Here is a 20354-nt window from a genome sequence, read left to right on the forward strand (position 1 = left end):
ACCAAAGTTCGTTTAAGCTTGAGCTTAACTCATTCAATTTAAAAGAGCTCAAGCTCGGCTCATTTCAATCTCTATGGCTAAACTCAAGCTTCACTTGCTAAAGCAAGTTTCAAACTCGGGATCAATTACCCTTTCATTATTAAATAGGTAATTGGTTTTCTGTACATCAATACATATGTAATCAGTTTATAGCTATAATTTTATATACACAACAAAAAAAAAAATATTATTTAACTATTTTTATAGCTATATAAATGAAATTTGATGTGTTTTTATTATCACATAGGTTAATGGTCAAAACAAACTAAAACGGCATAAATTAAATTGAACGAGAATAGAAATGAGTACGGCCAAAACTCAATTAACTTTTCTACATCATTTTTGTTAACATAATTAATTGAAGTTATCGAAGGGTCTTTGGTCTACTAATACATTGGATGAAGGTGTTCTCTTAATGTAGTATAGGAGTGTAAATCCAGTGATGAATAAAAAGTATTTTTAAATAGTTTTTCAGGAAAATAATAATGGAAGACATTTGAAATCCAAATGGTACATGAGCTGATGAGAATAGTAATCCAAGAAACAATATTAAATAATTGGGCTTAAGAGCAAGTTTTGGGCTCAATTGATAAGTTTTGGGCTCAATTGATAAGTTTTGGGCCCCACCGTAAACAACAAATACAAAGCTATCACAAACATCGTGGGCCATCAAGCGGTAATCAAGGGATAATCAATGGTCGTTGCCTCGTTGGAGAAAATGATCAAATCTGAGTGCAATGACTATTGTGCTCCACAAACACAAGTCCAAGAAAATTATAAGCTTGAGTACGATGATCCGTCACCAACGGATTGGGGTACTGGCTATTTAGAAGGAAATCTGAGGGGTAGCACACGCTAAAATAGTTGTGTTATAGGCAGTGACGGATCTAGGAAATTTTCACACACGGGTCGGAAATTTTTAATGGGTATTCAGTTGGCCATTGCCACATAATTTTTTTCCGATATGGTTCGGCCGTTATTTTTTTTGTTCTAGTTGGGCCCCTCTGATTGACTATTATTGGGTCGGCTCGAGTAATATAGAAAAATATATAATCAAACGAAAAAAATACGTGAAAAGCAAACTTCATTAGAAATTCATAAATAAAATGTCATATGTCTAAAATCGATCTTTACGGGTTTTCAATTTTTGAAGCTTAACAAAAACATCACGCATGTCTTTTTTAATATAACAAATACAACTATCGTTTAAATTCTCATCACTCATTTGATTCACAAATCAGACTTCACGTACTTCAATGTTTGTGGTTGTGACGAGTAATACGAGAGCTAGCCTCAATAAAGGATAAACCAATACAAATGAAGTTGGTGAGTAAACCAACGTATGTAGAAAGTCGAAATATTTTCTTTGAAGGTTAAAACTTTTATAATCCATTGAACTCACATAACAAATTACATGAGTTATTGTAACCTTTTTTAATAAGTTAAATGTAAATTGGGTTAAGAGTCTTAAACTTAAATTAAAACTTAATAATATATTGATTGGACATTTGGACTTAAATTTGTATTAAACTTGTTACAATTAAACTCAAATTTAGTTATTTATATGCATTAATATAATTATAAATGTAAATTTGTAAAAAAAAAATTTATTATGGCTAGTCTCGAAATTTCATGGGGGTTGTTCCCAAATTTTCACAGGGTCTTTTTGTCGTCTCAAAATTCCACATGGGTCGGTGTCAAAATTTCACAAGGGTCAGTCGATATTTTAACACATAGATACCACTAAAAAAAATTTCTCACAGGGGACGGCCGACCCCCTGGTCAAAGTGTGGCTACGCCATGGTTATGAGGTAGCCGATATATAAAAACAAGGATATTTTTTTTTGCACTAAAAATATACTTGCCGAAGAAAGTTGTGGTGAAACGTGGGCTACCACTCAACCTATGCTAGATCCCTTCTTGGATACTTGAAAGGGTAACACCCAAAATGGTTAAGATAATTAATAAACATATCAGTATTGATGAACATTATTCGACATTACTATAGAACAAAGGTATAATTACAAGAGACCGTTGAGTTTCATCATACTATTACAACCCATGGAACAGCTTTTTAAAAATATTCGTTTTGGAAGGGACCACCTGTCAAGTCGCTATCCCCAATCGAGGATTTTGGTAAAATATATGTATATGTATATGTATACATATATTATACACAATCTCATCGTGAGGTTTATGTTGATTGCCCATTTCTCTTGTTAGCGCAATACTCTTTCACTGATTCTCACGTCCAAGCTTGTGTAAGATTCCAAGAAACCATTAGGTCATGTGCTAAACTCGTAGGGAGAGGGTCATCGGGTGGGGGATCACTCACTTTTGCGTGGCAAGCATGATCACAATCTGCCTCATCAATTTCTTGGCCATGTGTTTACGTGTGGTTGTAAATTTGTAGTGAAGACTTTTACATCTGATCAAATTGTATCAAACGAGTGACGAGTGATGGATATAACCGTATAACTCACAAAATTACATCATTAGCATGAGTGGTGAAAATAAACCATAAACGATGGGAGTAAATGATAATCTGACGCTAAAATAACGTGTGATGGGTATAACACATAGCCTTACGTCAGTAGCTCTGAGAGTGGGAAGGCTACTTTTAGTTATAAAAAAGAGCGGTTTAAACGGTTAAACATCGTATCTTTTCCCAATAAAAGTAACCTTTATTTAATTCCTATATCTTTAAATAAAGTGACCCACTCAACTAAACAAAACCCACACCCACAATAATTATTATAAGGCTGTGATTCCCACGCAGATCCAATTCCCATCCCACACCCTATCCCCTCCGCGCGTACCATACACCCACCCAACCAACCCACGCCACGTCAACCCACATCTCCCATCCTAACATCTCAACCGTCGCCTCACACACTTAACCTGTTCCTCACCGCAGCAGATCAGTCGGTTATTAACACGTGTAATGCTGGCACAACGAGGTGCAGTCACGTTGAGACAACCGTCTTTCTCTTTATCATTTCAATCAAACACTTACTTTCTTTCTCTCTCTCACACACAGTGAAACACATATAGAGTGGTTGTTGTAGTGAGAGAAAGCTTAATCTGGTGGCGGTTATGGCCGGACGGAAGAGACGGAGGCTCAAATTGTAAGTTTACTCAACGAATTGATCAGGTTTTATTTAGGTTTTGTTTGTGATTGTACTCTCAGTGTTATGAAATTCGGTTATATATGATTAGATCGATGTTTATCTTCGCAAATTCGGTTACTATATATGTGTTTTGAGGTGAATTTTGAACGAAATTGAGCGGAATTTTGGAGTTCGTCTTGTGTGTACGTAATTGAAGGTTTAACGTGATGAATTTGCTCGTTGTTTGATTGATGCGTTTAATTTGGAACTTGTTCGGTTTGATGTATGCATTTGGGATGAAATTTATGTAATTCGCCTAGTTTTAGGATTTAGGGTTTAATGACTATAAAGTATAATCAAATTGATCATGGTTTAGGTTTCCTGTCATGGAGTTTTGATATATATGTGGTTGTACTTGTAGAGATTAGAGATGAGAGATTGATGTTTTTGCTATAATTTCTGTGTTTTGAGGTGAGTTTGAACGAAATTGCTTGGAATTTAGGAAATGGATTTGTTCGATTTGATGTATCCATTTCGTGTATAATTTGATGCATTTCGGCTGAAATTTGTGTAATTAGCCCAATTTTAGGAGTTAGGGTTTAATGTCTCTGAAGAACAATCAAATTGTTCATGTTTTAGGTTTTCTATCTGATCGTAGAGTTAGGATTAATGACTCAAATTGTAAGTTTCGTCAACGAGTTGATCACGTTTTAGGTTTTGAGGTGAATTTGGGCGAAATTGTACGTAATAGATGGTTTAACGTGATGAATTAGTTCGTTGTTTGCTTGATGTGCTTCATCTGTAATTTGTTCTATTTGATGCATATGTTTCATCTGTAATTTGATGCATTTCATCTGAAGTTTATGAAATTCGCCTAATTTTAGGTTTTGTTGTCTCATCATCATCATCATCATCATCATCGTACTCAGTATATCCCACCAATAGCAAAGCTATGGTAGGGTCTGAGGAGGGTAAGATGTAGACAGCCTTACCTCTACCCCATGGGGATAGAGAGGCTGCTTCCGGTGAGACCCCCGGCTCGATAGTAGTTTTGCATCAAGCCTTGGACATATTACATAAGGCACATAGCACTCAATCATCGGGACGCCGGCTGATTGGTGCATGTACCCTTGTCTTTCGGCTATCAACGCCACCACATGATGCCTGATTAACCTTCCATCACTTTTAACGTTATTTTCACAAAATTAGTAAAATAACGTCAAAATTAGTGCAATTTTACTTTTGCCCACCCGAGGGTTCACACATATATACATTATATGCGCGCACCGCAAGCAGGGCACAAGGTTAAAAGATCCCACCGAGACTTGAACTCGGGTTACTGGATTCAGAGTCCAATGTCCTAACGTTATTTTCACAAAATTAGTAAAATAACGTCAAAATTGTTGTCTATGAAGTAGAATCGAATTTATTATGTTATAGGTTTCCTTTTACTGTGAGTGTGATGAAATTTGGATATATATGATGTTGTAGATATGAGATCGGTGTTTAGGTTTATGAATTCGGTTACAATACCTGAATTTTGGAATCCGTGTTGTGTGTATGTAATTGTTGGTTTAACGTAATGAATTTGTTCGTTGCTTGAGTGACGCGTTTCATGTATAATTTGTTCGATTTGATGTAGTGTAATTTTTTTGCATTTCATCTGAAATTTATGAAATTCGCCTAATTTTAGGAGTTAGGGTTGTTTAATGACTGTGAAGTATAATAGAATTTCTCATTTTTTGGGTTTCGTATATGATCTTGGAATGTCATGAAATTCGGATATATATGCGGCTTTAGAGATGAGAGATTGAGATCAATGAGATCAATGTTTATGCTTACAAATTCGGTTATGTTTTGAGGTGAATTTGGGCGAAATTAACCTGAATTTTGAGATTTGTGTCACGTGTGCGTAATTGATAGTTTTATGTATTGAATTTGTTCGTTGTTTGTTTGATGCATTTCATATGTAATTTGTTCGATTCGATGTATGCATTTTGTATGTAATTTGTTCGATTCGATGCATACGTGCCAGCTGTAACTTGATGCATTTCATCCGAATTATATAGGGTTTAATATCTATGAAGTACAATCGATTTTTTCATATTTTGGTTTTCCTTTCTGATCAACATTTTTTCATGTTGTATATGAGGATTATTAGGCTTTTTGTTGTCTGTAATGCAGATGAATGAATTATAGATATGATGATTATGCTTTCAAACTTATGAAATCTTGAATTTTGTTGTCAGTTATGACTGTTTTATATAATTTGTGTTTGATAGGTTAACAGTAACCTATAAAGACGATACAAGAATATCTAAACCAGAAGAGACTGAGAACGAAGAACAAGAAGCATGGTCATTCCTTCCAACCGAACTCCTTGAATTCATAATATCACAACTAACATTAAAAGACAACATTCGCACATCTGCAGTATGCAAAAAATGGCTTTCAGTTGCTTTATCGGTCAGAGTGGTCAACAAGCCACCATGGCTGATGTACTTCCCAAAACTTGGAAATCGTTTTGAGTTTTACGACCCGTCAAAATGCAAAACATATTCTTTAGAACTACCAGAGTTACACGGATGCAGAATCTGTTACAACAAAGAGGGTTGGTTACTTCTTTACAAACCACGAACACAACGGGTCCTATTTTTCAACCCGTTCACACGCGAAATTATTAAACTACCGCGATTCGAAATGACTTACCAAATAGTCGCGTTTTCAAGCTCTCCAAAATCTCCTAACTGTATAGTGTTTACAGTTAAACACGTTAGTCCAACTGTCGTTGCAATTAGCACGTGTTATCCAGGAGCAACGGTTTGGACTACGGTTAACTACCATAACCGTTTGCCATTCGTTAGCAGTATATGGAACAAGCTTGTTTTCTGTAACGGGCTTTTCTATTGTTTAAGTTTAACCGGCTGGCTTGGCGTTTATGACCCAATTGAGCTGACGTGGACCATCCGTGTCGTACCTCCGCCTCGTTGTCCTGATAATTTCTTCGTTAAAAATTGGTGGAAAGGGAAGTTTATGGCTGAACATAAAGGCGATATTTTTGTTATCTACACGTGTTATAGTGAAAACCCGATCGTCTATAAACTCGATCAGGTTAATAAAGAATGGGTTGAGATGAAAACGCTTGAAGGTGTGACATTGTTTGCCAGTTTCTTGTCATCGCATGCACGAACCGATCTTTTAGGAGTGATGAGGAATAGTGTTTATTTTTCTAAAGTTCGGTTTTATGGGAAACGGTGTATTTCATACTCGTTAGATCATTGTAGATATTATCCACGAAAGCAGTGTCATGATTGGGGCGAACAAGATCCGTTCGAGAGCATATGGGTCGAACCGCCAGAAGATATCGAGACATTCAGCTGGGAAGATTGATTCATGTAACAGGTAATTTTTACAAATACCATATTTGTTTTCGTTTTACGAAATACTAGCTTCGCGGTTTGTTACTAAAACTGATATTTTTAGGTTTTTAGGAGAATCATGAGAGTGGAGTGGTTCTGAATAAAACCACCAGAAGTTTGGGTTTGGCATGTTTTAGACTTTAGATTTAATAAATGTCAAATATATTGTGAAAATAATGTGTATTTTAGGATATTAAGCTAAATTACCAGTAGATAGTGATTTATGTAATAGGTACATTAGTTAATAATCTAGTTCTAATTATTCATGCAATTAGTTGTTTAAACTAAGGCAAAGTGATTAGAATGCACGGCTTGTTATGAAACCAGGGGCTGACCTACCCTTGTCCGATCGTCCCCTGTGAATTTTTATAGTGCTATAATATAATAGCGTAAAAATTCCGACCGACCCTTGTTTGAGAAAATTTCTGACGCCTATGAGAAAATTCTTGGGTCTGCCACTGTTTGAAAGTACATGATTAAATATGTAGACAATAAAGCTTTTGTATATACGTATAATCGGTTACAAAGTTATTTGATAGTATGTAACTTAAAATAAAAATCAAGGACCAAATGTATGATCAACACAACAATAAGTTAGAATTACAACAATCTTCATTGAGGGGCACTAGCTTTTATAAGAATTTCCTTCATATGATCCACAAAAGCTTGCATTTGTTCCCTTGAGTGTGTTGGGGATGGATACACACAAGTGCAGTCCAGCTCCCCATCACGAATCGTATCAAAGATCGCAAGGGAAGGACTCGCACCGTGAACCGAAGCACAACCAACATAATCCAACAAACCAATGTCTTTGTGACACTGGTTCGTATTTTCGACTAGGGTTTCGTCAAATAAAGAAATGAGTGAAGTTCTTAATGAAGAGGAAGGGGTTAAACTCGGGTTGTCAACGACTTTGCACATAAGTAAGTTTAAGTCGGCCATGTCTGTGAAATGTTTATCGCTGCTTTTAGCGGTTGTTAATGATGTGTAGATTTTTTGGGCTAGTTCCCATACATCTTCACCTCCTTTTACATCATGGTTGTTTAGGATGGCAGAATGATAAAATCCTGTTTAAGTAAAACAATTTAAATGTAATGTATGTATGTGTATATGCACAAACACACCTGACATGATATCTAAGCAGTGTATGTAAAAACTAATCTTACCAATATTATGATCACTAAGAGCTGGGTCAAGAAGCGAGCGACAGTCCATGAGAGTCGTAAGCGAATATTTTTCCGATTTATCAATCGCGAGGTTTTTAGAAGCACGCGCAGCAACAATTCCAGCAGCTGCTAAGAGCACAAACAGTTTGATTCCTTTTGATTTGCAGCCCTGAAAATTTAATCCCACATTGCAAGTACAGCAGATTAATCAGGATTTCAATCTGTACGAAAAAGGGTGTATCCTTTTGAGTTTTGACTATTGAGGTCAACCTTACTACTTTTAGCCATCAAAACTGATGCTAAACCTTCATGTTTATGGAAGAAATTTTCCAACTGTTTAAAAAACTGTTAAAAATTCAATATGTATAATAAGTTTAGGAGGAAATTAGATATATCCATATAAAGGAAAAATGGATCAGAAATATAGCCCGTTTGACCTCAAAAATTCGAACTATACTTTCCTTGGAACAATCATACTTGGCTTCTCTTGTTCCAAAGTATCAAACTTTTCACACAAAATGTTACGAAGAGACGCAAGAATAAACATTCTTAACAAAGGCGACGATCGTTCTTAGAGATTTATGTCCGAAATAGGTAGTTGTGTTCAAGGTAGCCCCTTTTTACAATTTAAAACAACCAAGATTAGTTTGCAACGACACGTTTTACTGCAGTCTAGACAAATCCCACATCATTCCATCCACAAGAAAGAAACCTGAACTCAAATACCACCGACGCGTTTGGGACGTATTGGTTGTGGATCAAAAGAGAACGTCACACCATGTAATTCCATAATGGGTGACAATGCTAGTTGGTACCAGGGTTATAGATGTTGCAACTTTTCACATATAGTTACATCAAATGATCATTTTGATCCAATGATAATAAGTGATTAGAAGATAATAAATTTAAAATGTTGTAACAATAATAATATTAATAATATGATATGATACGGTATGAAATGAATGAAGTTAATCCAAATAAGAACACTAACCGAAAGAATCTTTTCGGTATCCTCTGACCCAATCTTCATCCTCACCAACTGAGTCGAGGTCGGAAACCCCGTTTCCTTAAAATCCAAATTCGAAAACCGAAACGAATTCACCGAGTACCCAAGCATATCGGCCCCACGAGCCCAAAACGGTTTATTCGCTTTCCCAGCGGGTATATAATCCTCAATCGCCAACCCGACCCCTACTTCTTTAGCATTCTCCTTTTCTGCCCCTCCACCAAGCAACCCCAACAACTCCCTAAACAAAAAAGCCGCAGCAGCCCGATCACAAGCCGCGGTATGCAACCGCAGCACGACTGCCCACTGCTGTTCCGGCAAATTGTACATGCTAACAAACATGATGTCGGTTTCCGTCACCTGATTCGCCTTATTAGTATTCAACCACGGGTTTGTATTCATTTCGTGTTCGATGGTTAACTCGAATGATTTGGGGAGATCCGAGGGTTGGATTTGGGGGGGACCCGAGTCGGCTGGGGTGGAGAAGGAGTACCCATTGGTGGCGGGATCGAACCGGAGTTTGGATCGGAGGATGGGGTGAGAAGTTTGGAGTTTGTGGATGCAAGTTTGGAGGTGGGAGAGATCAGGTTGTTTGGAGAATAGGAAGGCTAAGAGGCTGATGCCGGTGCCGCCCGGGACGGCCTTGCACCAGCTGTATTCGGTGCCGCCGACGGAGCGGGAGGTGGCATTGGCCGGAGGTTGTTCAGACATTTAGAGATGATGGTTTTATGATTGTTGTTTGGGAGAATGAGGAACATGTTTAGGTAGTTAAAAGCGTTAGAATGGTTTAATGTGAGGGGGGAAGCTTTTCTAGGAGATTTTTTTATGTTTACTATTTTTGAATTGTGTTTCTTTTTATAATGATTTATTATTATACTTATTATTAAAATATAGCATTTAAATTATCTTCTACAGTAATATAACTATGTGCTTATGACGACACGAAATTCGTGAGTTTGGGTTTGATATAAATGGCTTCGGCTTAGCTTCAAGTCGAACCTGTGAACCCGTTTATCTAAAGGAGTCAGGTTCGGGTCAACCTGACGTATTCATGGGTTGACCCATTTAACCCATTTGTTTTTTCAGCGCTCTTTCTTGTATAATAAATGAAATTAGTTGAGTATTTTGACTTTGGATTTTATAAGTAAAATATAATTGATTTACATAATTTTTTTGTTATAAAAATGTAAATTTAATATTGAATAAAACTTTAAGGTCAAACGGGTCATCCCGTGGATATGCCAGTCGTGTTCGTGTTCACGTGTCATACATGATTTTCGGGTTCGGGCTGTGTTCGTGTTTGTGTCTAATTTTCGGATTCGTGTTGGGTTGGACCCACCAACCCACGAACACAACCTGTTTAACTCCCGTAATTATCGTAGGTTGTTTATATTTTTGTGGTGTGTGAAATGTTGAATACTTCAAATTTTTGTTCGTTTAGCAAAGTTATATTGTTATCTGGTTTTAGCAACACGTATCGATTAGACTAACGAGTTAATCATAGAGTGGTCGGTCCCTTTATTTGTCCTGTCTGATTCAGGTTCTTGCCCCTTTATCTTATTCCCAAAATGCAACATAAGCGCTTTCACCGCGAAAATCAATCAAAGCAACCGTGGTATAAAAACCGACTTGAATCTTATGATCCACATAATTATCCACAACAACAATAACTATAAAAGTTTTACACACAAGTTAGAATCACAACTTTCATTTAGCTGCACCACATTCAACAAGAATCTTCTTCATATGACCAACAAAATCTTGCATTTGTTCCCTCGAATGTGTCGGAGACGGATACACACACGCACAATCCAACTCCCCATCGCGAATCGAATCAAAGATCGCTAGTGAAGGACTCACACCATGAACCGAAGCACAACCAACATGATCCAACAAACCAGCTTCTTTATAAAATTCGTTAGTATTTTCAGTCATGGGCTCTTCAAAAACAGAAATGAGCGAAGTCCTCAACGTAGAAGAAGGGGTTAACCCGGGGTTTTCTATCGCTTTGCACATTAAGAAGTTTAAATCCGCCATATCTGAAAAATGTTTGTTCTTGTCTTTCGCAGTCGTGAACGATGTATAGATATTTTGTGCTAGATCCCATAAATCTTCACCTCCCTTAATGTCGTGCGAGTTTAAGACGGCAGAATGGTAAAATCCTGTATAATAAAATGGTAAAATCACTTAATTCTACAAATAAAAAATTATTATTGAAAATTAATCTTACCAATATTATGATCATTAAGAACGGGATCAAGAGCTGAACGGCAATCAATGAGAGTCGCAACCGAATATTTTTCCCATTGTTCGTCTGGAAGGTTTTTAGAAACCCGAGCAGCAATGAATCCAGCTGCAGCTAACACTCCAAATAATTTAACCCCTTTTGATTTACATACCTGAATATTAAATGTCACAATGCAAGTACAGCATATTAATTAGCAACAAAGTATGAATGTTAACAGTTATAATAGGGGTATGGATGGGTTCGGTCCAGTTTTGAGCTAAAACCGAACAAAAACCAAAATTTCGGTTTTTAAGTTTTAAAAACCGTTAGGTGTCGGTTTTTTCGGTTTCTAGTTGGTTTCGGTTTGGTTTTGAGCTAAAACCTAACCAAAAACCAAAATTTTGGTTTTTGAGTTTTTGAAAGCCGTTTGGTGTCGGTTTTTCGGTTCATAGTTGGGTTCGGTTTCAGTTTTGACATTTAGGTTTGAAAATTTTGGACTGGAAAAAAAACTTAACCAAAACGAGCTGAGCCAAGGCCATGCTAGCTCGGCTCGTTTAACTTACAAAGAGCTTAAGCTCAGCTAGCTTTGAGCGAGCTCCATTTCTAAAACTCGACTTGGCTTGTTTAAAATTAATTTATATAGTTGTTTACTTATAATGTAATGTAATGTAATGTAATGTAATGTAATGTAATATAATATAATATAATATAATATAATATAATATAATATAATATAATATAATATAATATATTTTATCATAACTACACATATAATGAAAAGTATTAAATTAACATATATTAAATATTTATATAAATACTTTGGCTTGTCTAAGCTCATGAGCCGGCTCGAGCTCGGTAACTGAAGGTCAGGCTCAAGCTCGGTTATCAAACAAGCTTATTTCTAGACTCGTTTATTCACTTGTGAAGCTGCGTCTCACCATAAGTGAAGGTTTGGTTTTTCCGGTTTCGCACACCACTAATATGACTATAATTATGAATGTTAATAACAATAATAATATGAACACTTACAGAAAGAATCCTATTAGTATCCTCCAACCCAATCTTCAACCTCACTAACTGAGTCGAATTCGGGAACCCGACTTCCTTAAACTCCAAATTCGAAAAGCGAAATGCATTCACCGAGTACCCGATCATGTCAGCACCACGTGCCCAAAATGGTTTATGAGCTTTCCCGGCCGGTATACAATCCTCAATTGCAAATCCTAACCCCTCTTCTTTCACACTTCCAATTTCACCACCACTGCCAATTAACTCAACCAATTCCCTAACCAAACACGTCGCCGCAGCTCGATCACACGCAGCCGTGTGCAGCCGCAGCACCACTGCCCATTTTTCGTCTGGTAAAGTGTAAACGGTAACGAACATGACGTCAGCTTCAGTCACCTGATTGATATTATGAGAATTCAGATTTAACATAGAACGGTAAATGAACCGAACCGAACAAGGCCTTGTTAATGTTCGTTTGTTAAGCTTTTGACAAGCGAAATGTTCACGAACAGCTAAGTTGTTCATTAAGAAATTGAACTTGTTCGTGAACGGTTCACAAACACAAATGGACAAACAAAAATGAACACAAACAATGCTTTCTTTGATTTGGCTAACCAAGAATCGTAAATGTCAGCGGTTCGCCCGGCTACCAAGTTTGTGTTCGTGTTTTTTTAATATTCATATGGTAATTTTACATAAAAATGATCGCATAATACTTATTTTTGTTTTATAGTTAATAATTTTGCTTAAGTCTATATGATCAGACAACTAAACTCATCAAAAAGTATCAAAAACTTTTAATTAACAAACAAACATTAACGAACATAAAAAGACGTAAACGAACACGTTATCAAACATTCACAAACACAATAGAACGAACATGGTCTCGGTTCATATTTGTTCATTTAGCTAATTGAACAAAATTCCTTGTGCACGGGTTTATTAAACGAACATAAACAAACTCTCCGCCGAACAGTTACAAATACGTTTGATTAAAAAAAATAAAAAAAAGAAGTGACGTGTAAAGAGTAAACACTAGTCACCAACAAACATGACGTCACCTGATTCATTTGATTCAGATTCATATTCACCCAAGGGTTTGTGATCATCTCATGTTCAATTACTAATTCAAACGATTGTATGCCATCACAAGCTTGAATCAGCTGGGTGGGTGGATCAACGGGTATGAAAAACGAGTACCCATTTGTGGCCGGATCAAACCGGAGTTTTGACCGGAGAATTGGATGAAAAGATTGGAGTTTGATGACGTAGGATTGAAGTTGGGTTATATTTGGGGGTTTGGATAAGAGTAAGGCGGATACGGTGACTCCGGTGCCGCCCGGGACCGCTCGGCACCAGCTGTATTCGGTGCCACCGACCGGGCGGGTGGCCGGGGATTCGCCGGACATGTTGCCGGAGTTAGGTTGAAGAAGGAGAGTGAGTGATATTAGTTGGACTCTTTGGACTAGGAGTAGTCGGGGAATAATATTATATATTATTAGCTAGTTACGTAAAGGAATGAACGTTTAGCGAATAATTTGTGAATTGTAGTTAAACGAATGAATGTCAGCATCTGCATTTGCACATGCTTCATTCGTTCATTTACGTGTGCTTGTTTCGCAAGCAATAATCTTTTTAAGTCAAGCAGATTGTTTTTCACATTATTTTTAACTGGTTTTATAAGCGTGCAAATAAGCGCTAGCGAGCTACTTGGACTTGTATCGATAAACCCGAGGGTCGTGCCTCAAATAAATCTCGCCTAGTTATCTTGTCCAGACTTGATACTTGGTGTGTTTTTAAGTTTTCTCTCTTTTGAACTTGTACTAATCCAACACTACATAGCTGAGCGTGAGTCGACATTTGAGACATTTGGCTCGTTTAAGGTGCTAAATGAGCTCGAACCGAGCTTTGGCTCGTTTAAAATTTTCCCATTTGACAAAAGAAAACTACAAACTTATATAATTAAGTAACAAGTTGAGCCCCAAATTGAAAAAAAAATGCAGCTAAACAACTCATGAGTCGAGCTTGGGCACGGCTCGGCTTGTTTACACCCCTATGGTTTTAGCTAAGCTATATTCGTTCATTTATGTTTAGTTATGTTCGCATGTTTACGTTCGTGAGCCATTCGCTTATAGTATTAACGAATGCATATAAACAAACACGAACATATTCATTTTCTTTTAAGCGAACACAAACAAAAAAACCTCGTTCATATAAATGTCCATGTTCGAATGGTTCGTTTGTGTCACAAACTGAATTTCACTTAAATTGAATCAAACAACCACCTAAGATACAATGCAAATCTTCATATTATCACGCACTAAAGACTAAACAATTCAATCAATTAAAGAGAAATAAGTAATATTATTATATTATTATTTATAATAATAAAATATAAATAATGGTTCGCTTGCGCCTTGCGATGGTTAATGGTTTGTAGAGGCGGCGGTTGTGAGTTTAGGTAGGTTGGTTCCGAGTCGGTTCTGGTATATGATTACGGTTAATAGCGACACCGGGTTAAGATAAAAAAAAAAAGAAAGAAAGGAAAAAGCTCATAGCTTTAGTAAGAATGTTTACTCGGCCCGAGGTTGCCCGAAAACTGATTATAGAATACCCGACGAACCCGAACCAGTAGCATATAATTAATTAAAGAGAAAGAGAAAGAGAAAAGAAGGTTGAGATGGAAAGCACCGGCAGGTTAGTAGTGGGGAGAGTCGGAGGGAAGTCAACCGTAACCCGATGCTTCTCCAAGTATCCACTCAAATTCATCGTTCCCACTAAGGTAACTAACTAATTCATTAATTTCACTACTCAATTAATAATAATAATAATAATAATAATAATAATAATAATAATCTGGTGATGATGTTGCATTGCAGGCTGGGCCTTCTTCAATTGATGCTGTTTGGATCTATACACTTACTTATGGTGGTGGCGTTGTTTCTGTAAGCATCATCATCATTATTATTATTAGGGAGATTGTATTTTGATTCATTTTTATGTCGTTAGGGTGATTGTATTTCGTTTGATGTTACTCTTGAAGATGCTTGTACTGCTGTCTTGACCACTCAGGCCTCTACTAAGGTTCATTAATTTTATACATTTTTCATTGCACACCACCTGTTTCTATGCATAGAACATTGTTTGCGGATATATATATACAAGATATCGAGATACTCATAGCTGATTTTAAACTTTTATCACACAAGTCAAAGATGATGATGATATCTTTTTTGAAATCTTGACTCCGTTAATCTGTTTGAATAATAATGTTGATCGATCGATATTCCTCGATTTCTCATGAGCCTCACATTGTTGTATAGGTGTATAAATCGGTGGCCTCAAAGTGCTCTGTGCAACTCATGGAGGTAACAACTAGTACATATTCATTCATTCCATGTATTATCTATTTATTGGCACAATTTGGGTTTAGTTAGTAATCGAGCACTTGTCAAGTCAAACATTTCAGTTTTAATGGGACAAAGCGAGTTTATGAGTTCATCTATTTCTTTCCTCATGTGTACATTCATACTGTTATTGCTCAACTGTTAAGATTAAAAGACTTTTGATCTCGATATTGTTGTGACATATTAGTATATGGTTTAAAAAGCCCATTATTTTCAATGTAGTAGGCTAGAATAGGGAATGGTGCCCTTTTGGTTGTCATTCCAGATCCCGTGACATGCTTTTCCACTGCAAAATATGCACAAAATCAAGTGTTCAGAATGACACCTGGCTCGAACTTACTGATTGTTGACTGGATCACTAGCGGGCGCCATGAAAGTGGAGAAAAATGGGATTTTACGCTATATAAAAGCACCAACCATATATACATGGAAACCAAGCCTTTGTTTCTTGATACGGTATTTTTCCTCTTTTATATAAGGAGGGTGGTCCCTGTGGTATGGCTATGTTGTGGTTTTGAACTCTTAAGTTTTATTAAATACACCTTTAGTCCAATAGTTTTTCCAAACTTAGCACATATAATCACCGGTTTTCCCGTTTTGGAATTTTTTTTAAAAACAATTGTCAGAAAAGGTAACTTACATTGACTCTGCGGACTATCTCTGTTACGTTTGGACAAACTATTGGACTAAGTGACTAACAGTGTAATTAATGAAACTTGGAAACCCAAACCGCAATATTTACATACCACAGGGACCATCCATGTTTGTTTGAAGAAAATGTGTTTTCTAATGCATGTGCTATTGAGTACATTGTATTCCTGTTGCATGTTTGGTTGTTAATTTTGAGGAATTAATTGAATTCTTTAATAGTCAGTTAATTTATACTTCTTTTAATGTTTTATTTGTTTATTTTTTTAATAACAAGGGCATTTTAGTCATTTTGTGTGAACTTAACTAGAAAATCTAACAACCATCCATTTTACAGACTATAGGTGTTATGTTACACTTTCAAACTGTTGCGGACCATAGATGTAATTTCTAAAAGTTAGGGATTAAGAATAATATGCACATACCACAGGGACTATCTATGCAATTAACTCTAAAGTGATTATCAATTCATTGCGGTTTTAAGTCACAATGATCAGTTTAAATGTTTGGATAAAGTGATTTTGTTTCTGATTGTAGGCAGTTGTGAAACGCAATCATTTCATGCCTGCTGCAACAAAAATTCTTATTAAATTTAATAATACTTTATGTGAATGCAGGTACTACTCGAAAACAGAAACGTTACAAGTATTGCTGAACGAATGCAAGATTACCAAGTAACTGCAATGGTTGTTTTGTTAGGGTAAGATCAAGGCCACTAAACTCGATATCTTAATAATAATAATAATATGAAGTTTTATAAATGAAGTGTTACAAATGAAGTTTATTGTTGTTTTGGATATAGGCCTAAGTTAAAGGACATACAAAACCAAATTCAAGAAGACGTGAAGAAGATGATGTCAGCGCAACTGCATGTTCCATCTACAGGTGGAAGAACTAAATCGATTAATGGTGGTGGTTATACAAAACCATCCCTTATCGCTTCTTGTAACTCGTTTGGTCCAAAGGTAGGTGTTGACTTTGACCTTTTCATGTTGTTGAATTTGACTTTTTCATGCCTGGACTATTTTATCCATTTCTGTTTGTTTGGTTCGTTTGCAACCATAGCAAAATGAGTAGTTTTCTAATACGGGTCTCCTTGACCTGCAAACAACTTTTTGTCAATTTTTTTATGGAATTAATTGCACAGATGGTCTTTGTTATTTGGCCATTTTGCAATTTTTTTTAAACATACAATCTAAAGACAAAAGAAAAACAAGTCAAGATTTCTTCTTTGTTTTCCTTAAGCAACCTTTAGTCATAAAGCGTGCCATACCATCTGTCTCAGACTCAACCTCACGTACGTCTTCCTCAGATTCTACCTGACACTCATTTTCATCATATGTTTCATAATCATCCTCATCAGATTCTGACTTTTCTCTAACAAACCCTTCATACTCACTATCTCGATCATCCGCAGTCGAACGGAGTATGTTCCAGTAGTATTGTTTCCCTTTAGACCATTTCTTCCACACCTCTTGGGGAGGTCTTTTTTAGCATCAAAAAATTTTTCGGGTTCCTTTTTATTAGTTTACCAAACTCCATACTCATCAACATATACATCATTTGTGCGGTCAATTGTATTAATAAACTCATCAAGGACCGAGAATTGGTTAATGGTTACTAACCTTTATTTCTGTTTTTTTTTTCTTTTTAGCCGCATTTTTCTTTTTAGCCAGTTTGCAAAATATTACAACTTTGGACCAACTGTTTTTGCATGAACGTAACATAGTTGATCCCTCTGAAATGGATGAAGATTGACTTTTTTTTTTGTTAAGTGCATGTTAATGACCAAACTACCCTAAACATTGTGCTGTTTTCGATACGTACAGGGAATCGGTGTTGTTGTCAGAATAGCTGCCACAACAACAGAATCCGTTTACAGGTTTCTTCATAGTCAGTTGGCTGGTATGGAACCAATGATCGGTTTGCGCCCCTACCACTAGAACTTGCTCTAGCCATTGACCGACCATCTTGCACACCCTCTGTAAGTCATATAACTGTTATTTTCAGGATTTTTATGATTGCAATATGTTGATACTGTTTCTTAATGATAATATGATAATCAATCTGGCACAAATTGTTGATCCATCTTATTGTACAGGTGATGGTCAGATAAATGTTCAGAACTGTCATCTGCTTACTTGGCAAATGCTCAAGAGAAAGAAGATGGGTGATAGTTTTTATGGCTATATTAGTGCATTCAAAACATCATCATAAAGAAAGTTGACTTTTGAATTGGTAGTCAAACCGTGCCGTTTCTGCTTAAAAAAGTTTTTTACTTAATGTGAAAAGACAATAAAAGAACACAAATTTGAATTGAGAGAAAACGTCAGAGCAACCCGATTCTGTAGCCTACATACAGGCCTAATTTTGGTTGGTTAAAGGAACTAGGTAGTGTTGAACTGAATTTAATATTTACTAATTAGTGACATGTTTGAATAACCTTCGGACTGACATGAGTAGCCGTCTTCACCAACCTTGTGACATCACAGCAAAATAGAGCAATAGGATTCGTTACCCGCTTCGGGTGCTTTGGACGAGCTTTCCCCTCCTGATTGTAACCAAGGGATGTGAGGGGGTCCGTCATTGGGTTATGAAATCCGGAGTAGCTGCTTGTATGGATATCATGTGCGCTAAAAATGTAGTTTGGACCTGGGACCACGGATGGCGCAGTTGTTGGATCCGAGACATAATATCAAGGATTATGGATCCAGACACTTAACCAGCCAGACAAACAAATAATGATATATGTGAATGCGGACAGATACAGGTTTTTCGGGCTTATGAGCAAAACAACAATAAACGCAAAGGGTCAAGTGGTACGAGACAAGTTATTATACAAAGGGGAACAAAAATGAAAATGGTGAGAAAAATTTATAGCTACAACCCCTAAGAAAATATTGAAAATTTAATAAAAAAAATCATAACTCAAAAAACGATAAATGTAAAAACGCAAAAATGTTTCCGTCGTCTACCTTGTTAAAAAAAACTCGAAAAAGTCACAATGTTGAGGAAAAAACACAATTGTGTTTTTTTTATATATCATTTTGTTTTTGTAAGCCCCCAAAAAAATTTAAAACATATAATTAAACATCTTGCGGAAAATAGGCCCATTTCTTTGTTATAAAATTTCGACATGATCTATTGGTAAAATAAACAACCCTCAAGATACATAAACCTGTTTAGACACCCAACGAAACCAATACAAAAGTGATCCAAACATACGTGGACACTCCGACTCTTAATAAACCAATATGGAGCTTATACTCCAAAACACCAATACAATCACAATGTAAAAGAAAGACTTTACAAAACGACTATGCAAAATCATGCACTGCACCAACTCCATGTCCCCATCCCGTTGACCCGGTCCATTGATTTGATCACCAAAGCCTTTCACCATCCAAAACTATCACATGACATCACCCAATGATTAGTCATCTCACAATTCAATATTTCTATAGCATAATCACCATACACATACATGTAAACATGTGATTATCATCTAAACCAAATGAATGGAAATGCCTTATTTATTTACTTATCTTTTAAGTCGAGTTAAGGCACTTCTTTGACCCTCAGTTACCCTAAGACACATGTCTCCAATTAATTTTCCAATAAGATATGCAATCCAATCCGACCCGCTTAGTTCACATATCATAACCGCCTCCATGTATAAAAGACTCGCTATATCTGCGTATCACCGCCACCACAACTAATTAGACGAAGCTAAGTGAGGACTCATATTATACATATAAACAAATATGATTCATAAAAACTTAAAAGCGTATCAAGCTTCACTCCTGCGGCACGACTCCCAATGCGATTTAAAACTCCCTTTTATATGTCCATGTTCCCTTACTTGTCCCGACCCCAACAATGAGTCGTTTCACCTATGATATCCTTGTTTATACGAATTGAAAACACTACAAGACACCATTAGTAGGTTAATTTGCACCATAAATATTAAACAACATAACACATCAATATTAATCGTATATCACACCACAACCCGTTTGATTAACGACTCATTATTACCCTCGACACGCGCCATTATTAAGTTTGTAAGTTTTCTCTCGTTCTTTTTCCAAAATTACCCTAAACGCCATATGCGGTAAAAGTATATTTAAAATGGGCTACAAACTTGTGACACCATGATTACATCAACCCCCGCAACTTAACCAAAATCCCACCATTTAGTTTATACTAAATCAACCCATACCTCATCCCCAACTCATGTAAAGCGTTTTGTCACCTTGAAGTCTACAACCATACCCAAGACACCCCCAATGAGTTTTCGGTTAATCCCCCAATAGTTTTATAT

At 36.4% G+C, this 20354-nt stretch overlaps 4 protein-coding genes across 5 annotated transcripts; 2 read left to right on the forward strand and 2 right to left on the reverse strand.

The window, feature by feature from the left end:
- The first annotated feature begins 2962 nt into the window (after positions 1–2962).
- LOC143529340 (F-box/kelch-repeat protein At1g57790-like) lies at positions 2963–6999 on the forward strand. 2 transcript variants are annotated; one of them, XM_077025158.1, is made up of 3 exons: positions 2963–3167; positions 5432–6551; positions 6641–6999. In XM_077025158.1, exons 1-2 carry the CDS (start codon positions 3136–3138, stop codon positions 6537–6539), a joined length of 1140 nt encoding a protein of 379 aa, XP_076881273.1. In that variant the 5' UTR covers positions 2963–3135; the 3' UTR covers positions 6540–6551; positions 6641–6999. The 2 variants fall into 2 exon arrangements, with proteins under 2 accessions (XP_076881273.1, XP_076881272.1); XM_077025157.1 differs by having other exon boundaries at positions 2968–3167; positions 6633–6994.
- A 181-nt stretch (positions 7000–7180) lies between these two features.
- LOC143529369 (uncharacterized) lies at positions 7181–9451 on the reverse strand. Its single transcript, XM_077025184.1, has 4 exons — positions 8726–9451; positions 8005–8067; positions 7735–7903; positions 7181–7635 (listed from the first exon to the last, which is right to left on the reverse strand). Exons 1-4 carry the CDS (start codon positions 9449–9451, stop codon positions 7181–7183), a joined length of 1413 nt encoding a protein of 470 aa, XP_076881299.1.
- Positions 9452–10329: 878 nt separating this feature from the next.
- LOC143529341 (uncharacterized) lies at positions 10330–13443 on the reverse strand. Its single transcript, XM_077025159.1, has 4 exons — positions 13037–13443; positions 11997–12371; positions 10971–11139; positions 10330–10902 (listed from the first exon to the last, which is right to left on the reverse strand). The coding sequence occupies exons 1-4, from the start codon at positions 13382–13384 to the stop codon at positions 10448–10450; spliced, it is 1347 nt and encodes a 448-aa protein (XP_076881274.1). The 5' UTR covers positions 13385–13443; the 3' UTR covers positions 10330–10447.
- A 1192-nt stretch (positions 13444–14635) lies between these two features.
- LOC143529307 (urease accessory protein D-like) lies at positions 14636–18538 on the forward strand. Its single transcript, XM_077025132.1, has 8 exons — positions 14636–14757; positions 14855–14920; positions 14985–15059; positions 15299–15343; positions 15608–15838; positions 16648–16730; positions 16833–16995; positions 17860–18538. Exons 1-8 carry the CDS (start codon positions 14656–14658, stop codon positions 17971–17973), a joined length of 879 nt encoding a protein of 292 aa, XP_076881247.1. The 5' UTR covers positions 14636–14655; the 3' UTR covers positions 17974–18538.
- The last annotated feature ends 1816 nt before the right edge of the window (positions 18539–20354 follow it).

The sequence above is a fragment of the Bidens hawaiensis genome, unplaced genomic scaffold, assembly GCF_021521415.1.
Source record: "Bidens hawaiensis isolate Kalapana, Puna unplaced genomic scaffold, B.hawaiensis_p1.1 tig00008535_1, whole genome shotgun sequence".
Classification (NCBI taxonomy): domain Eukaryota; kingdom Viridiplantae; phylum Streptophyta; class Magnoliopsida; order Asterales; family Asteraceae; genus Bidens; species Bidens hawaiensis.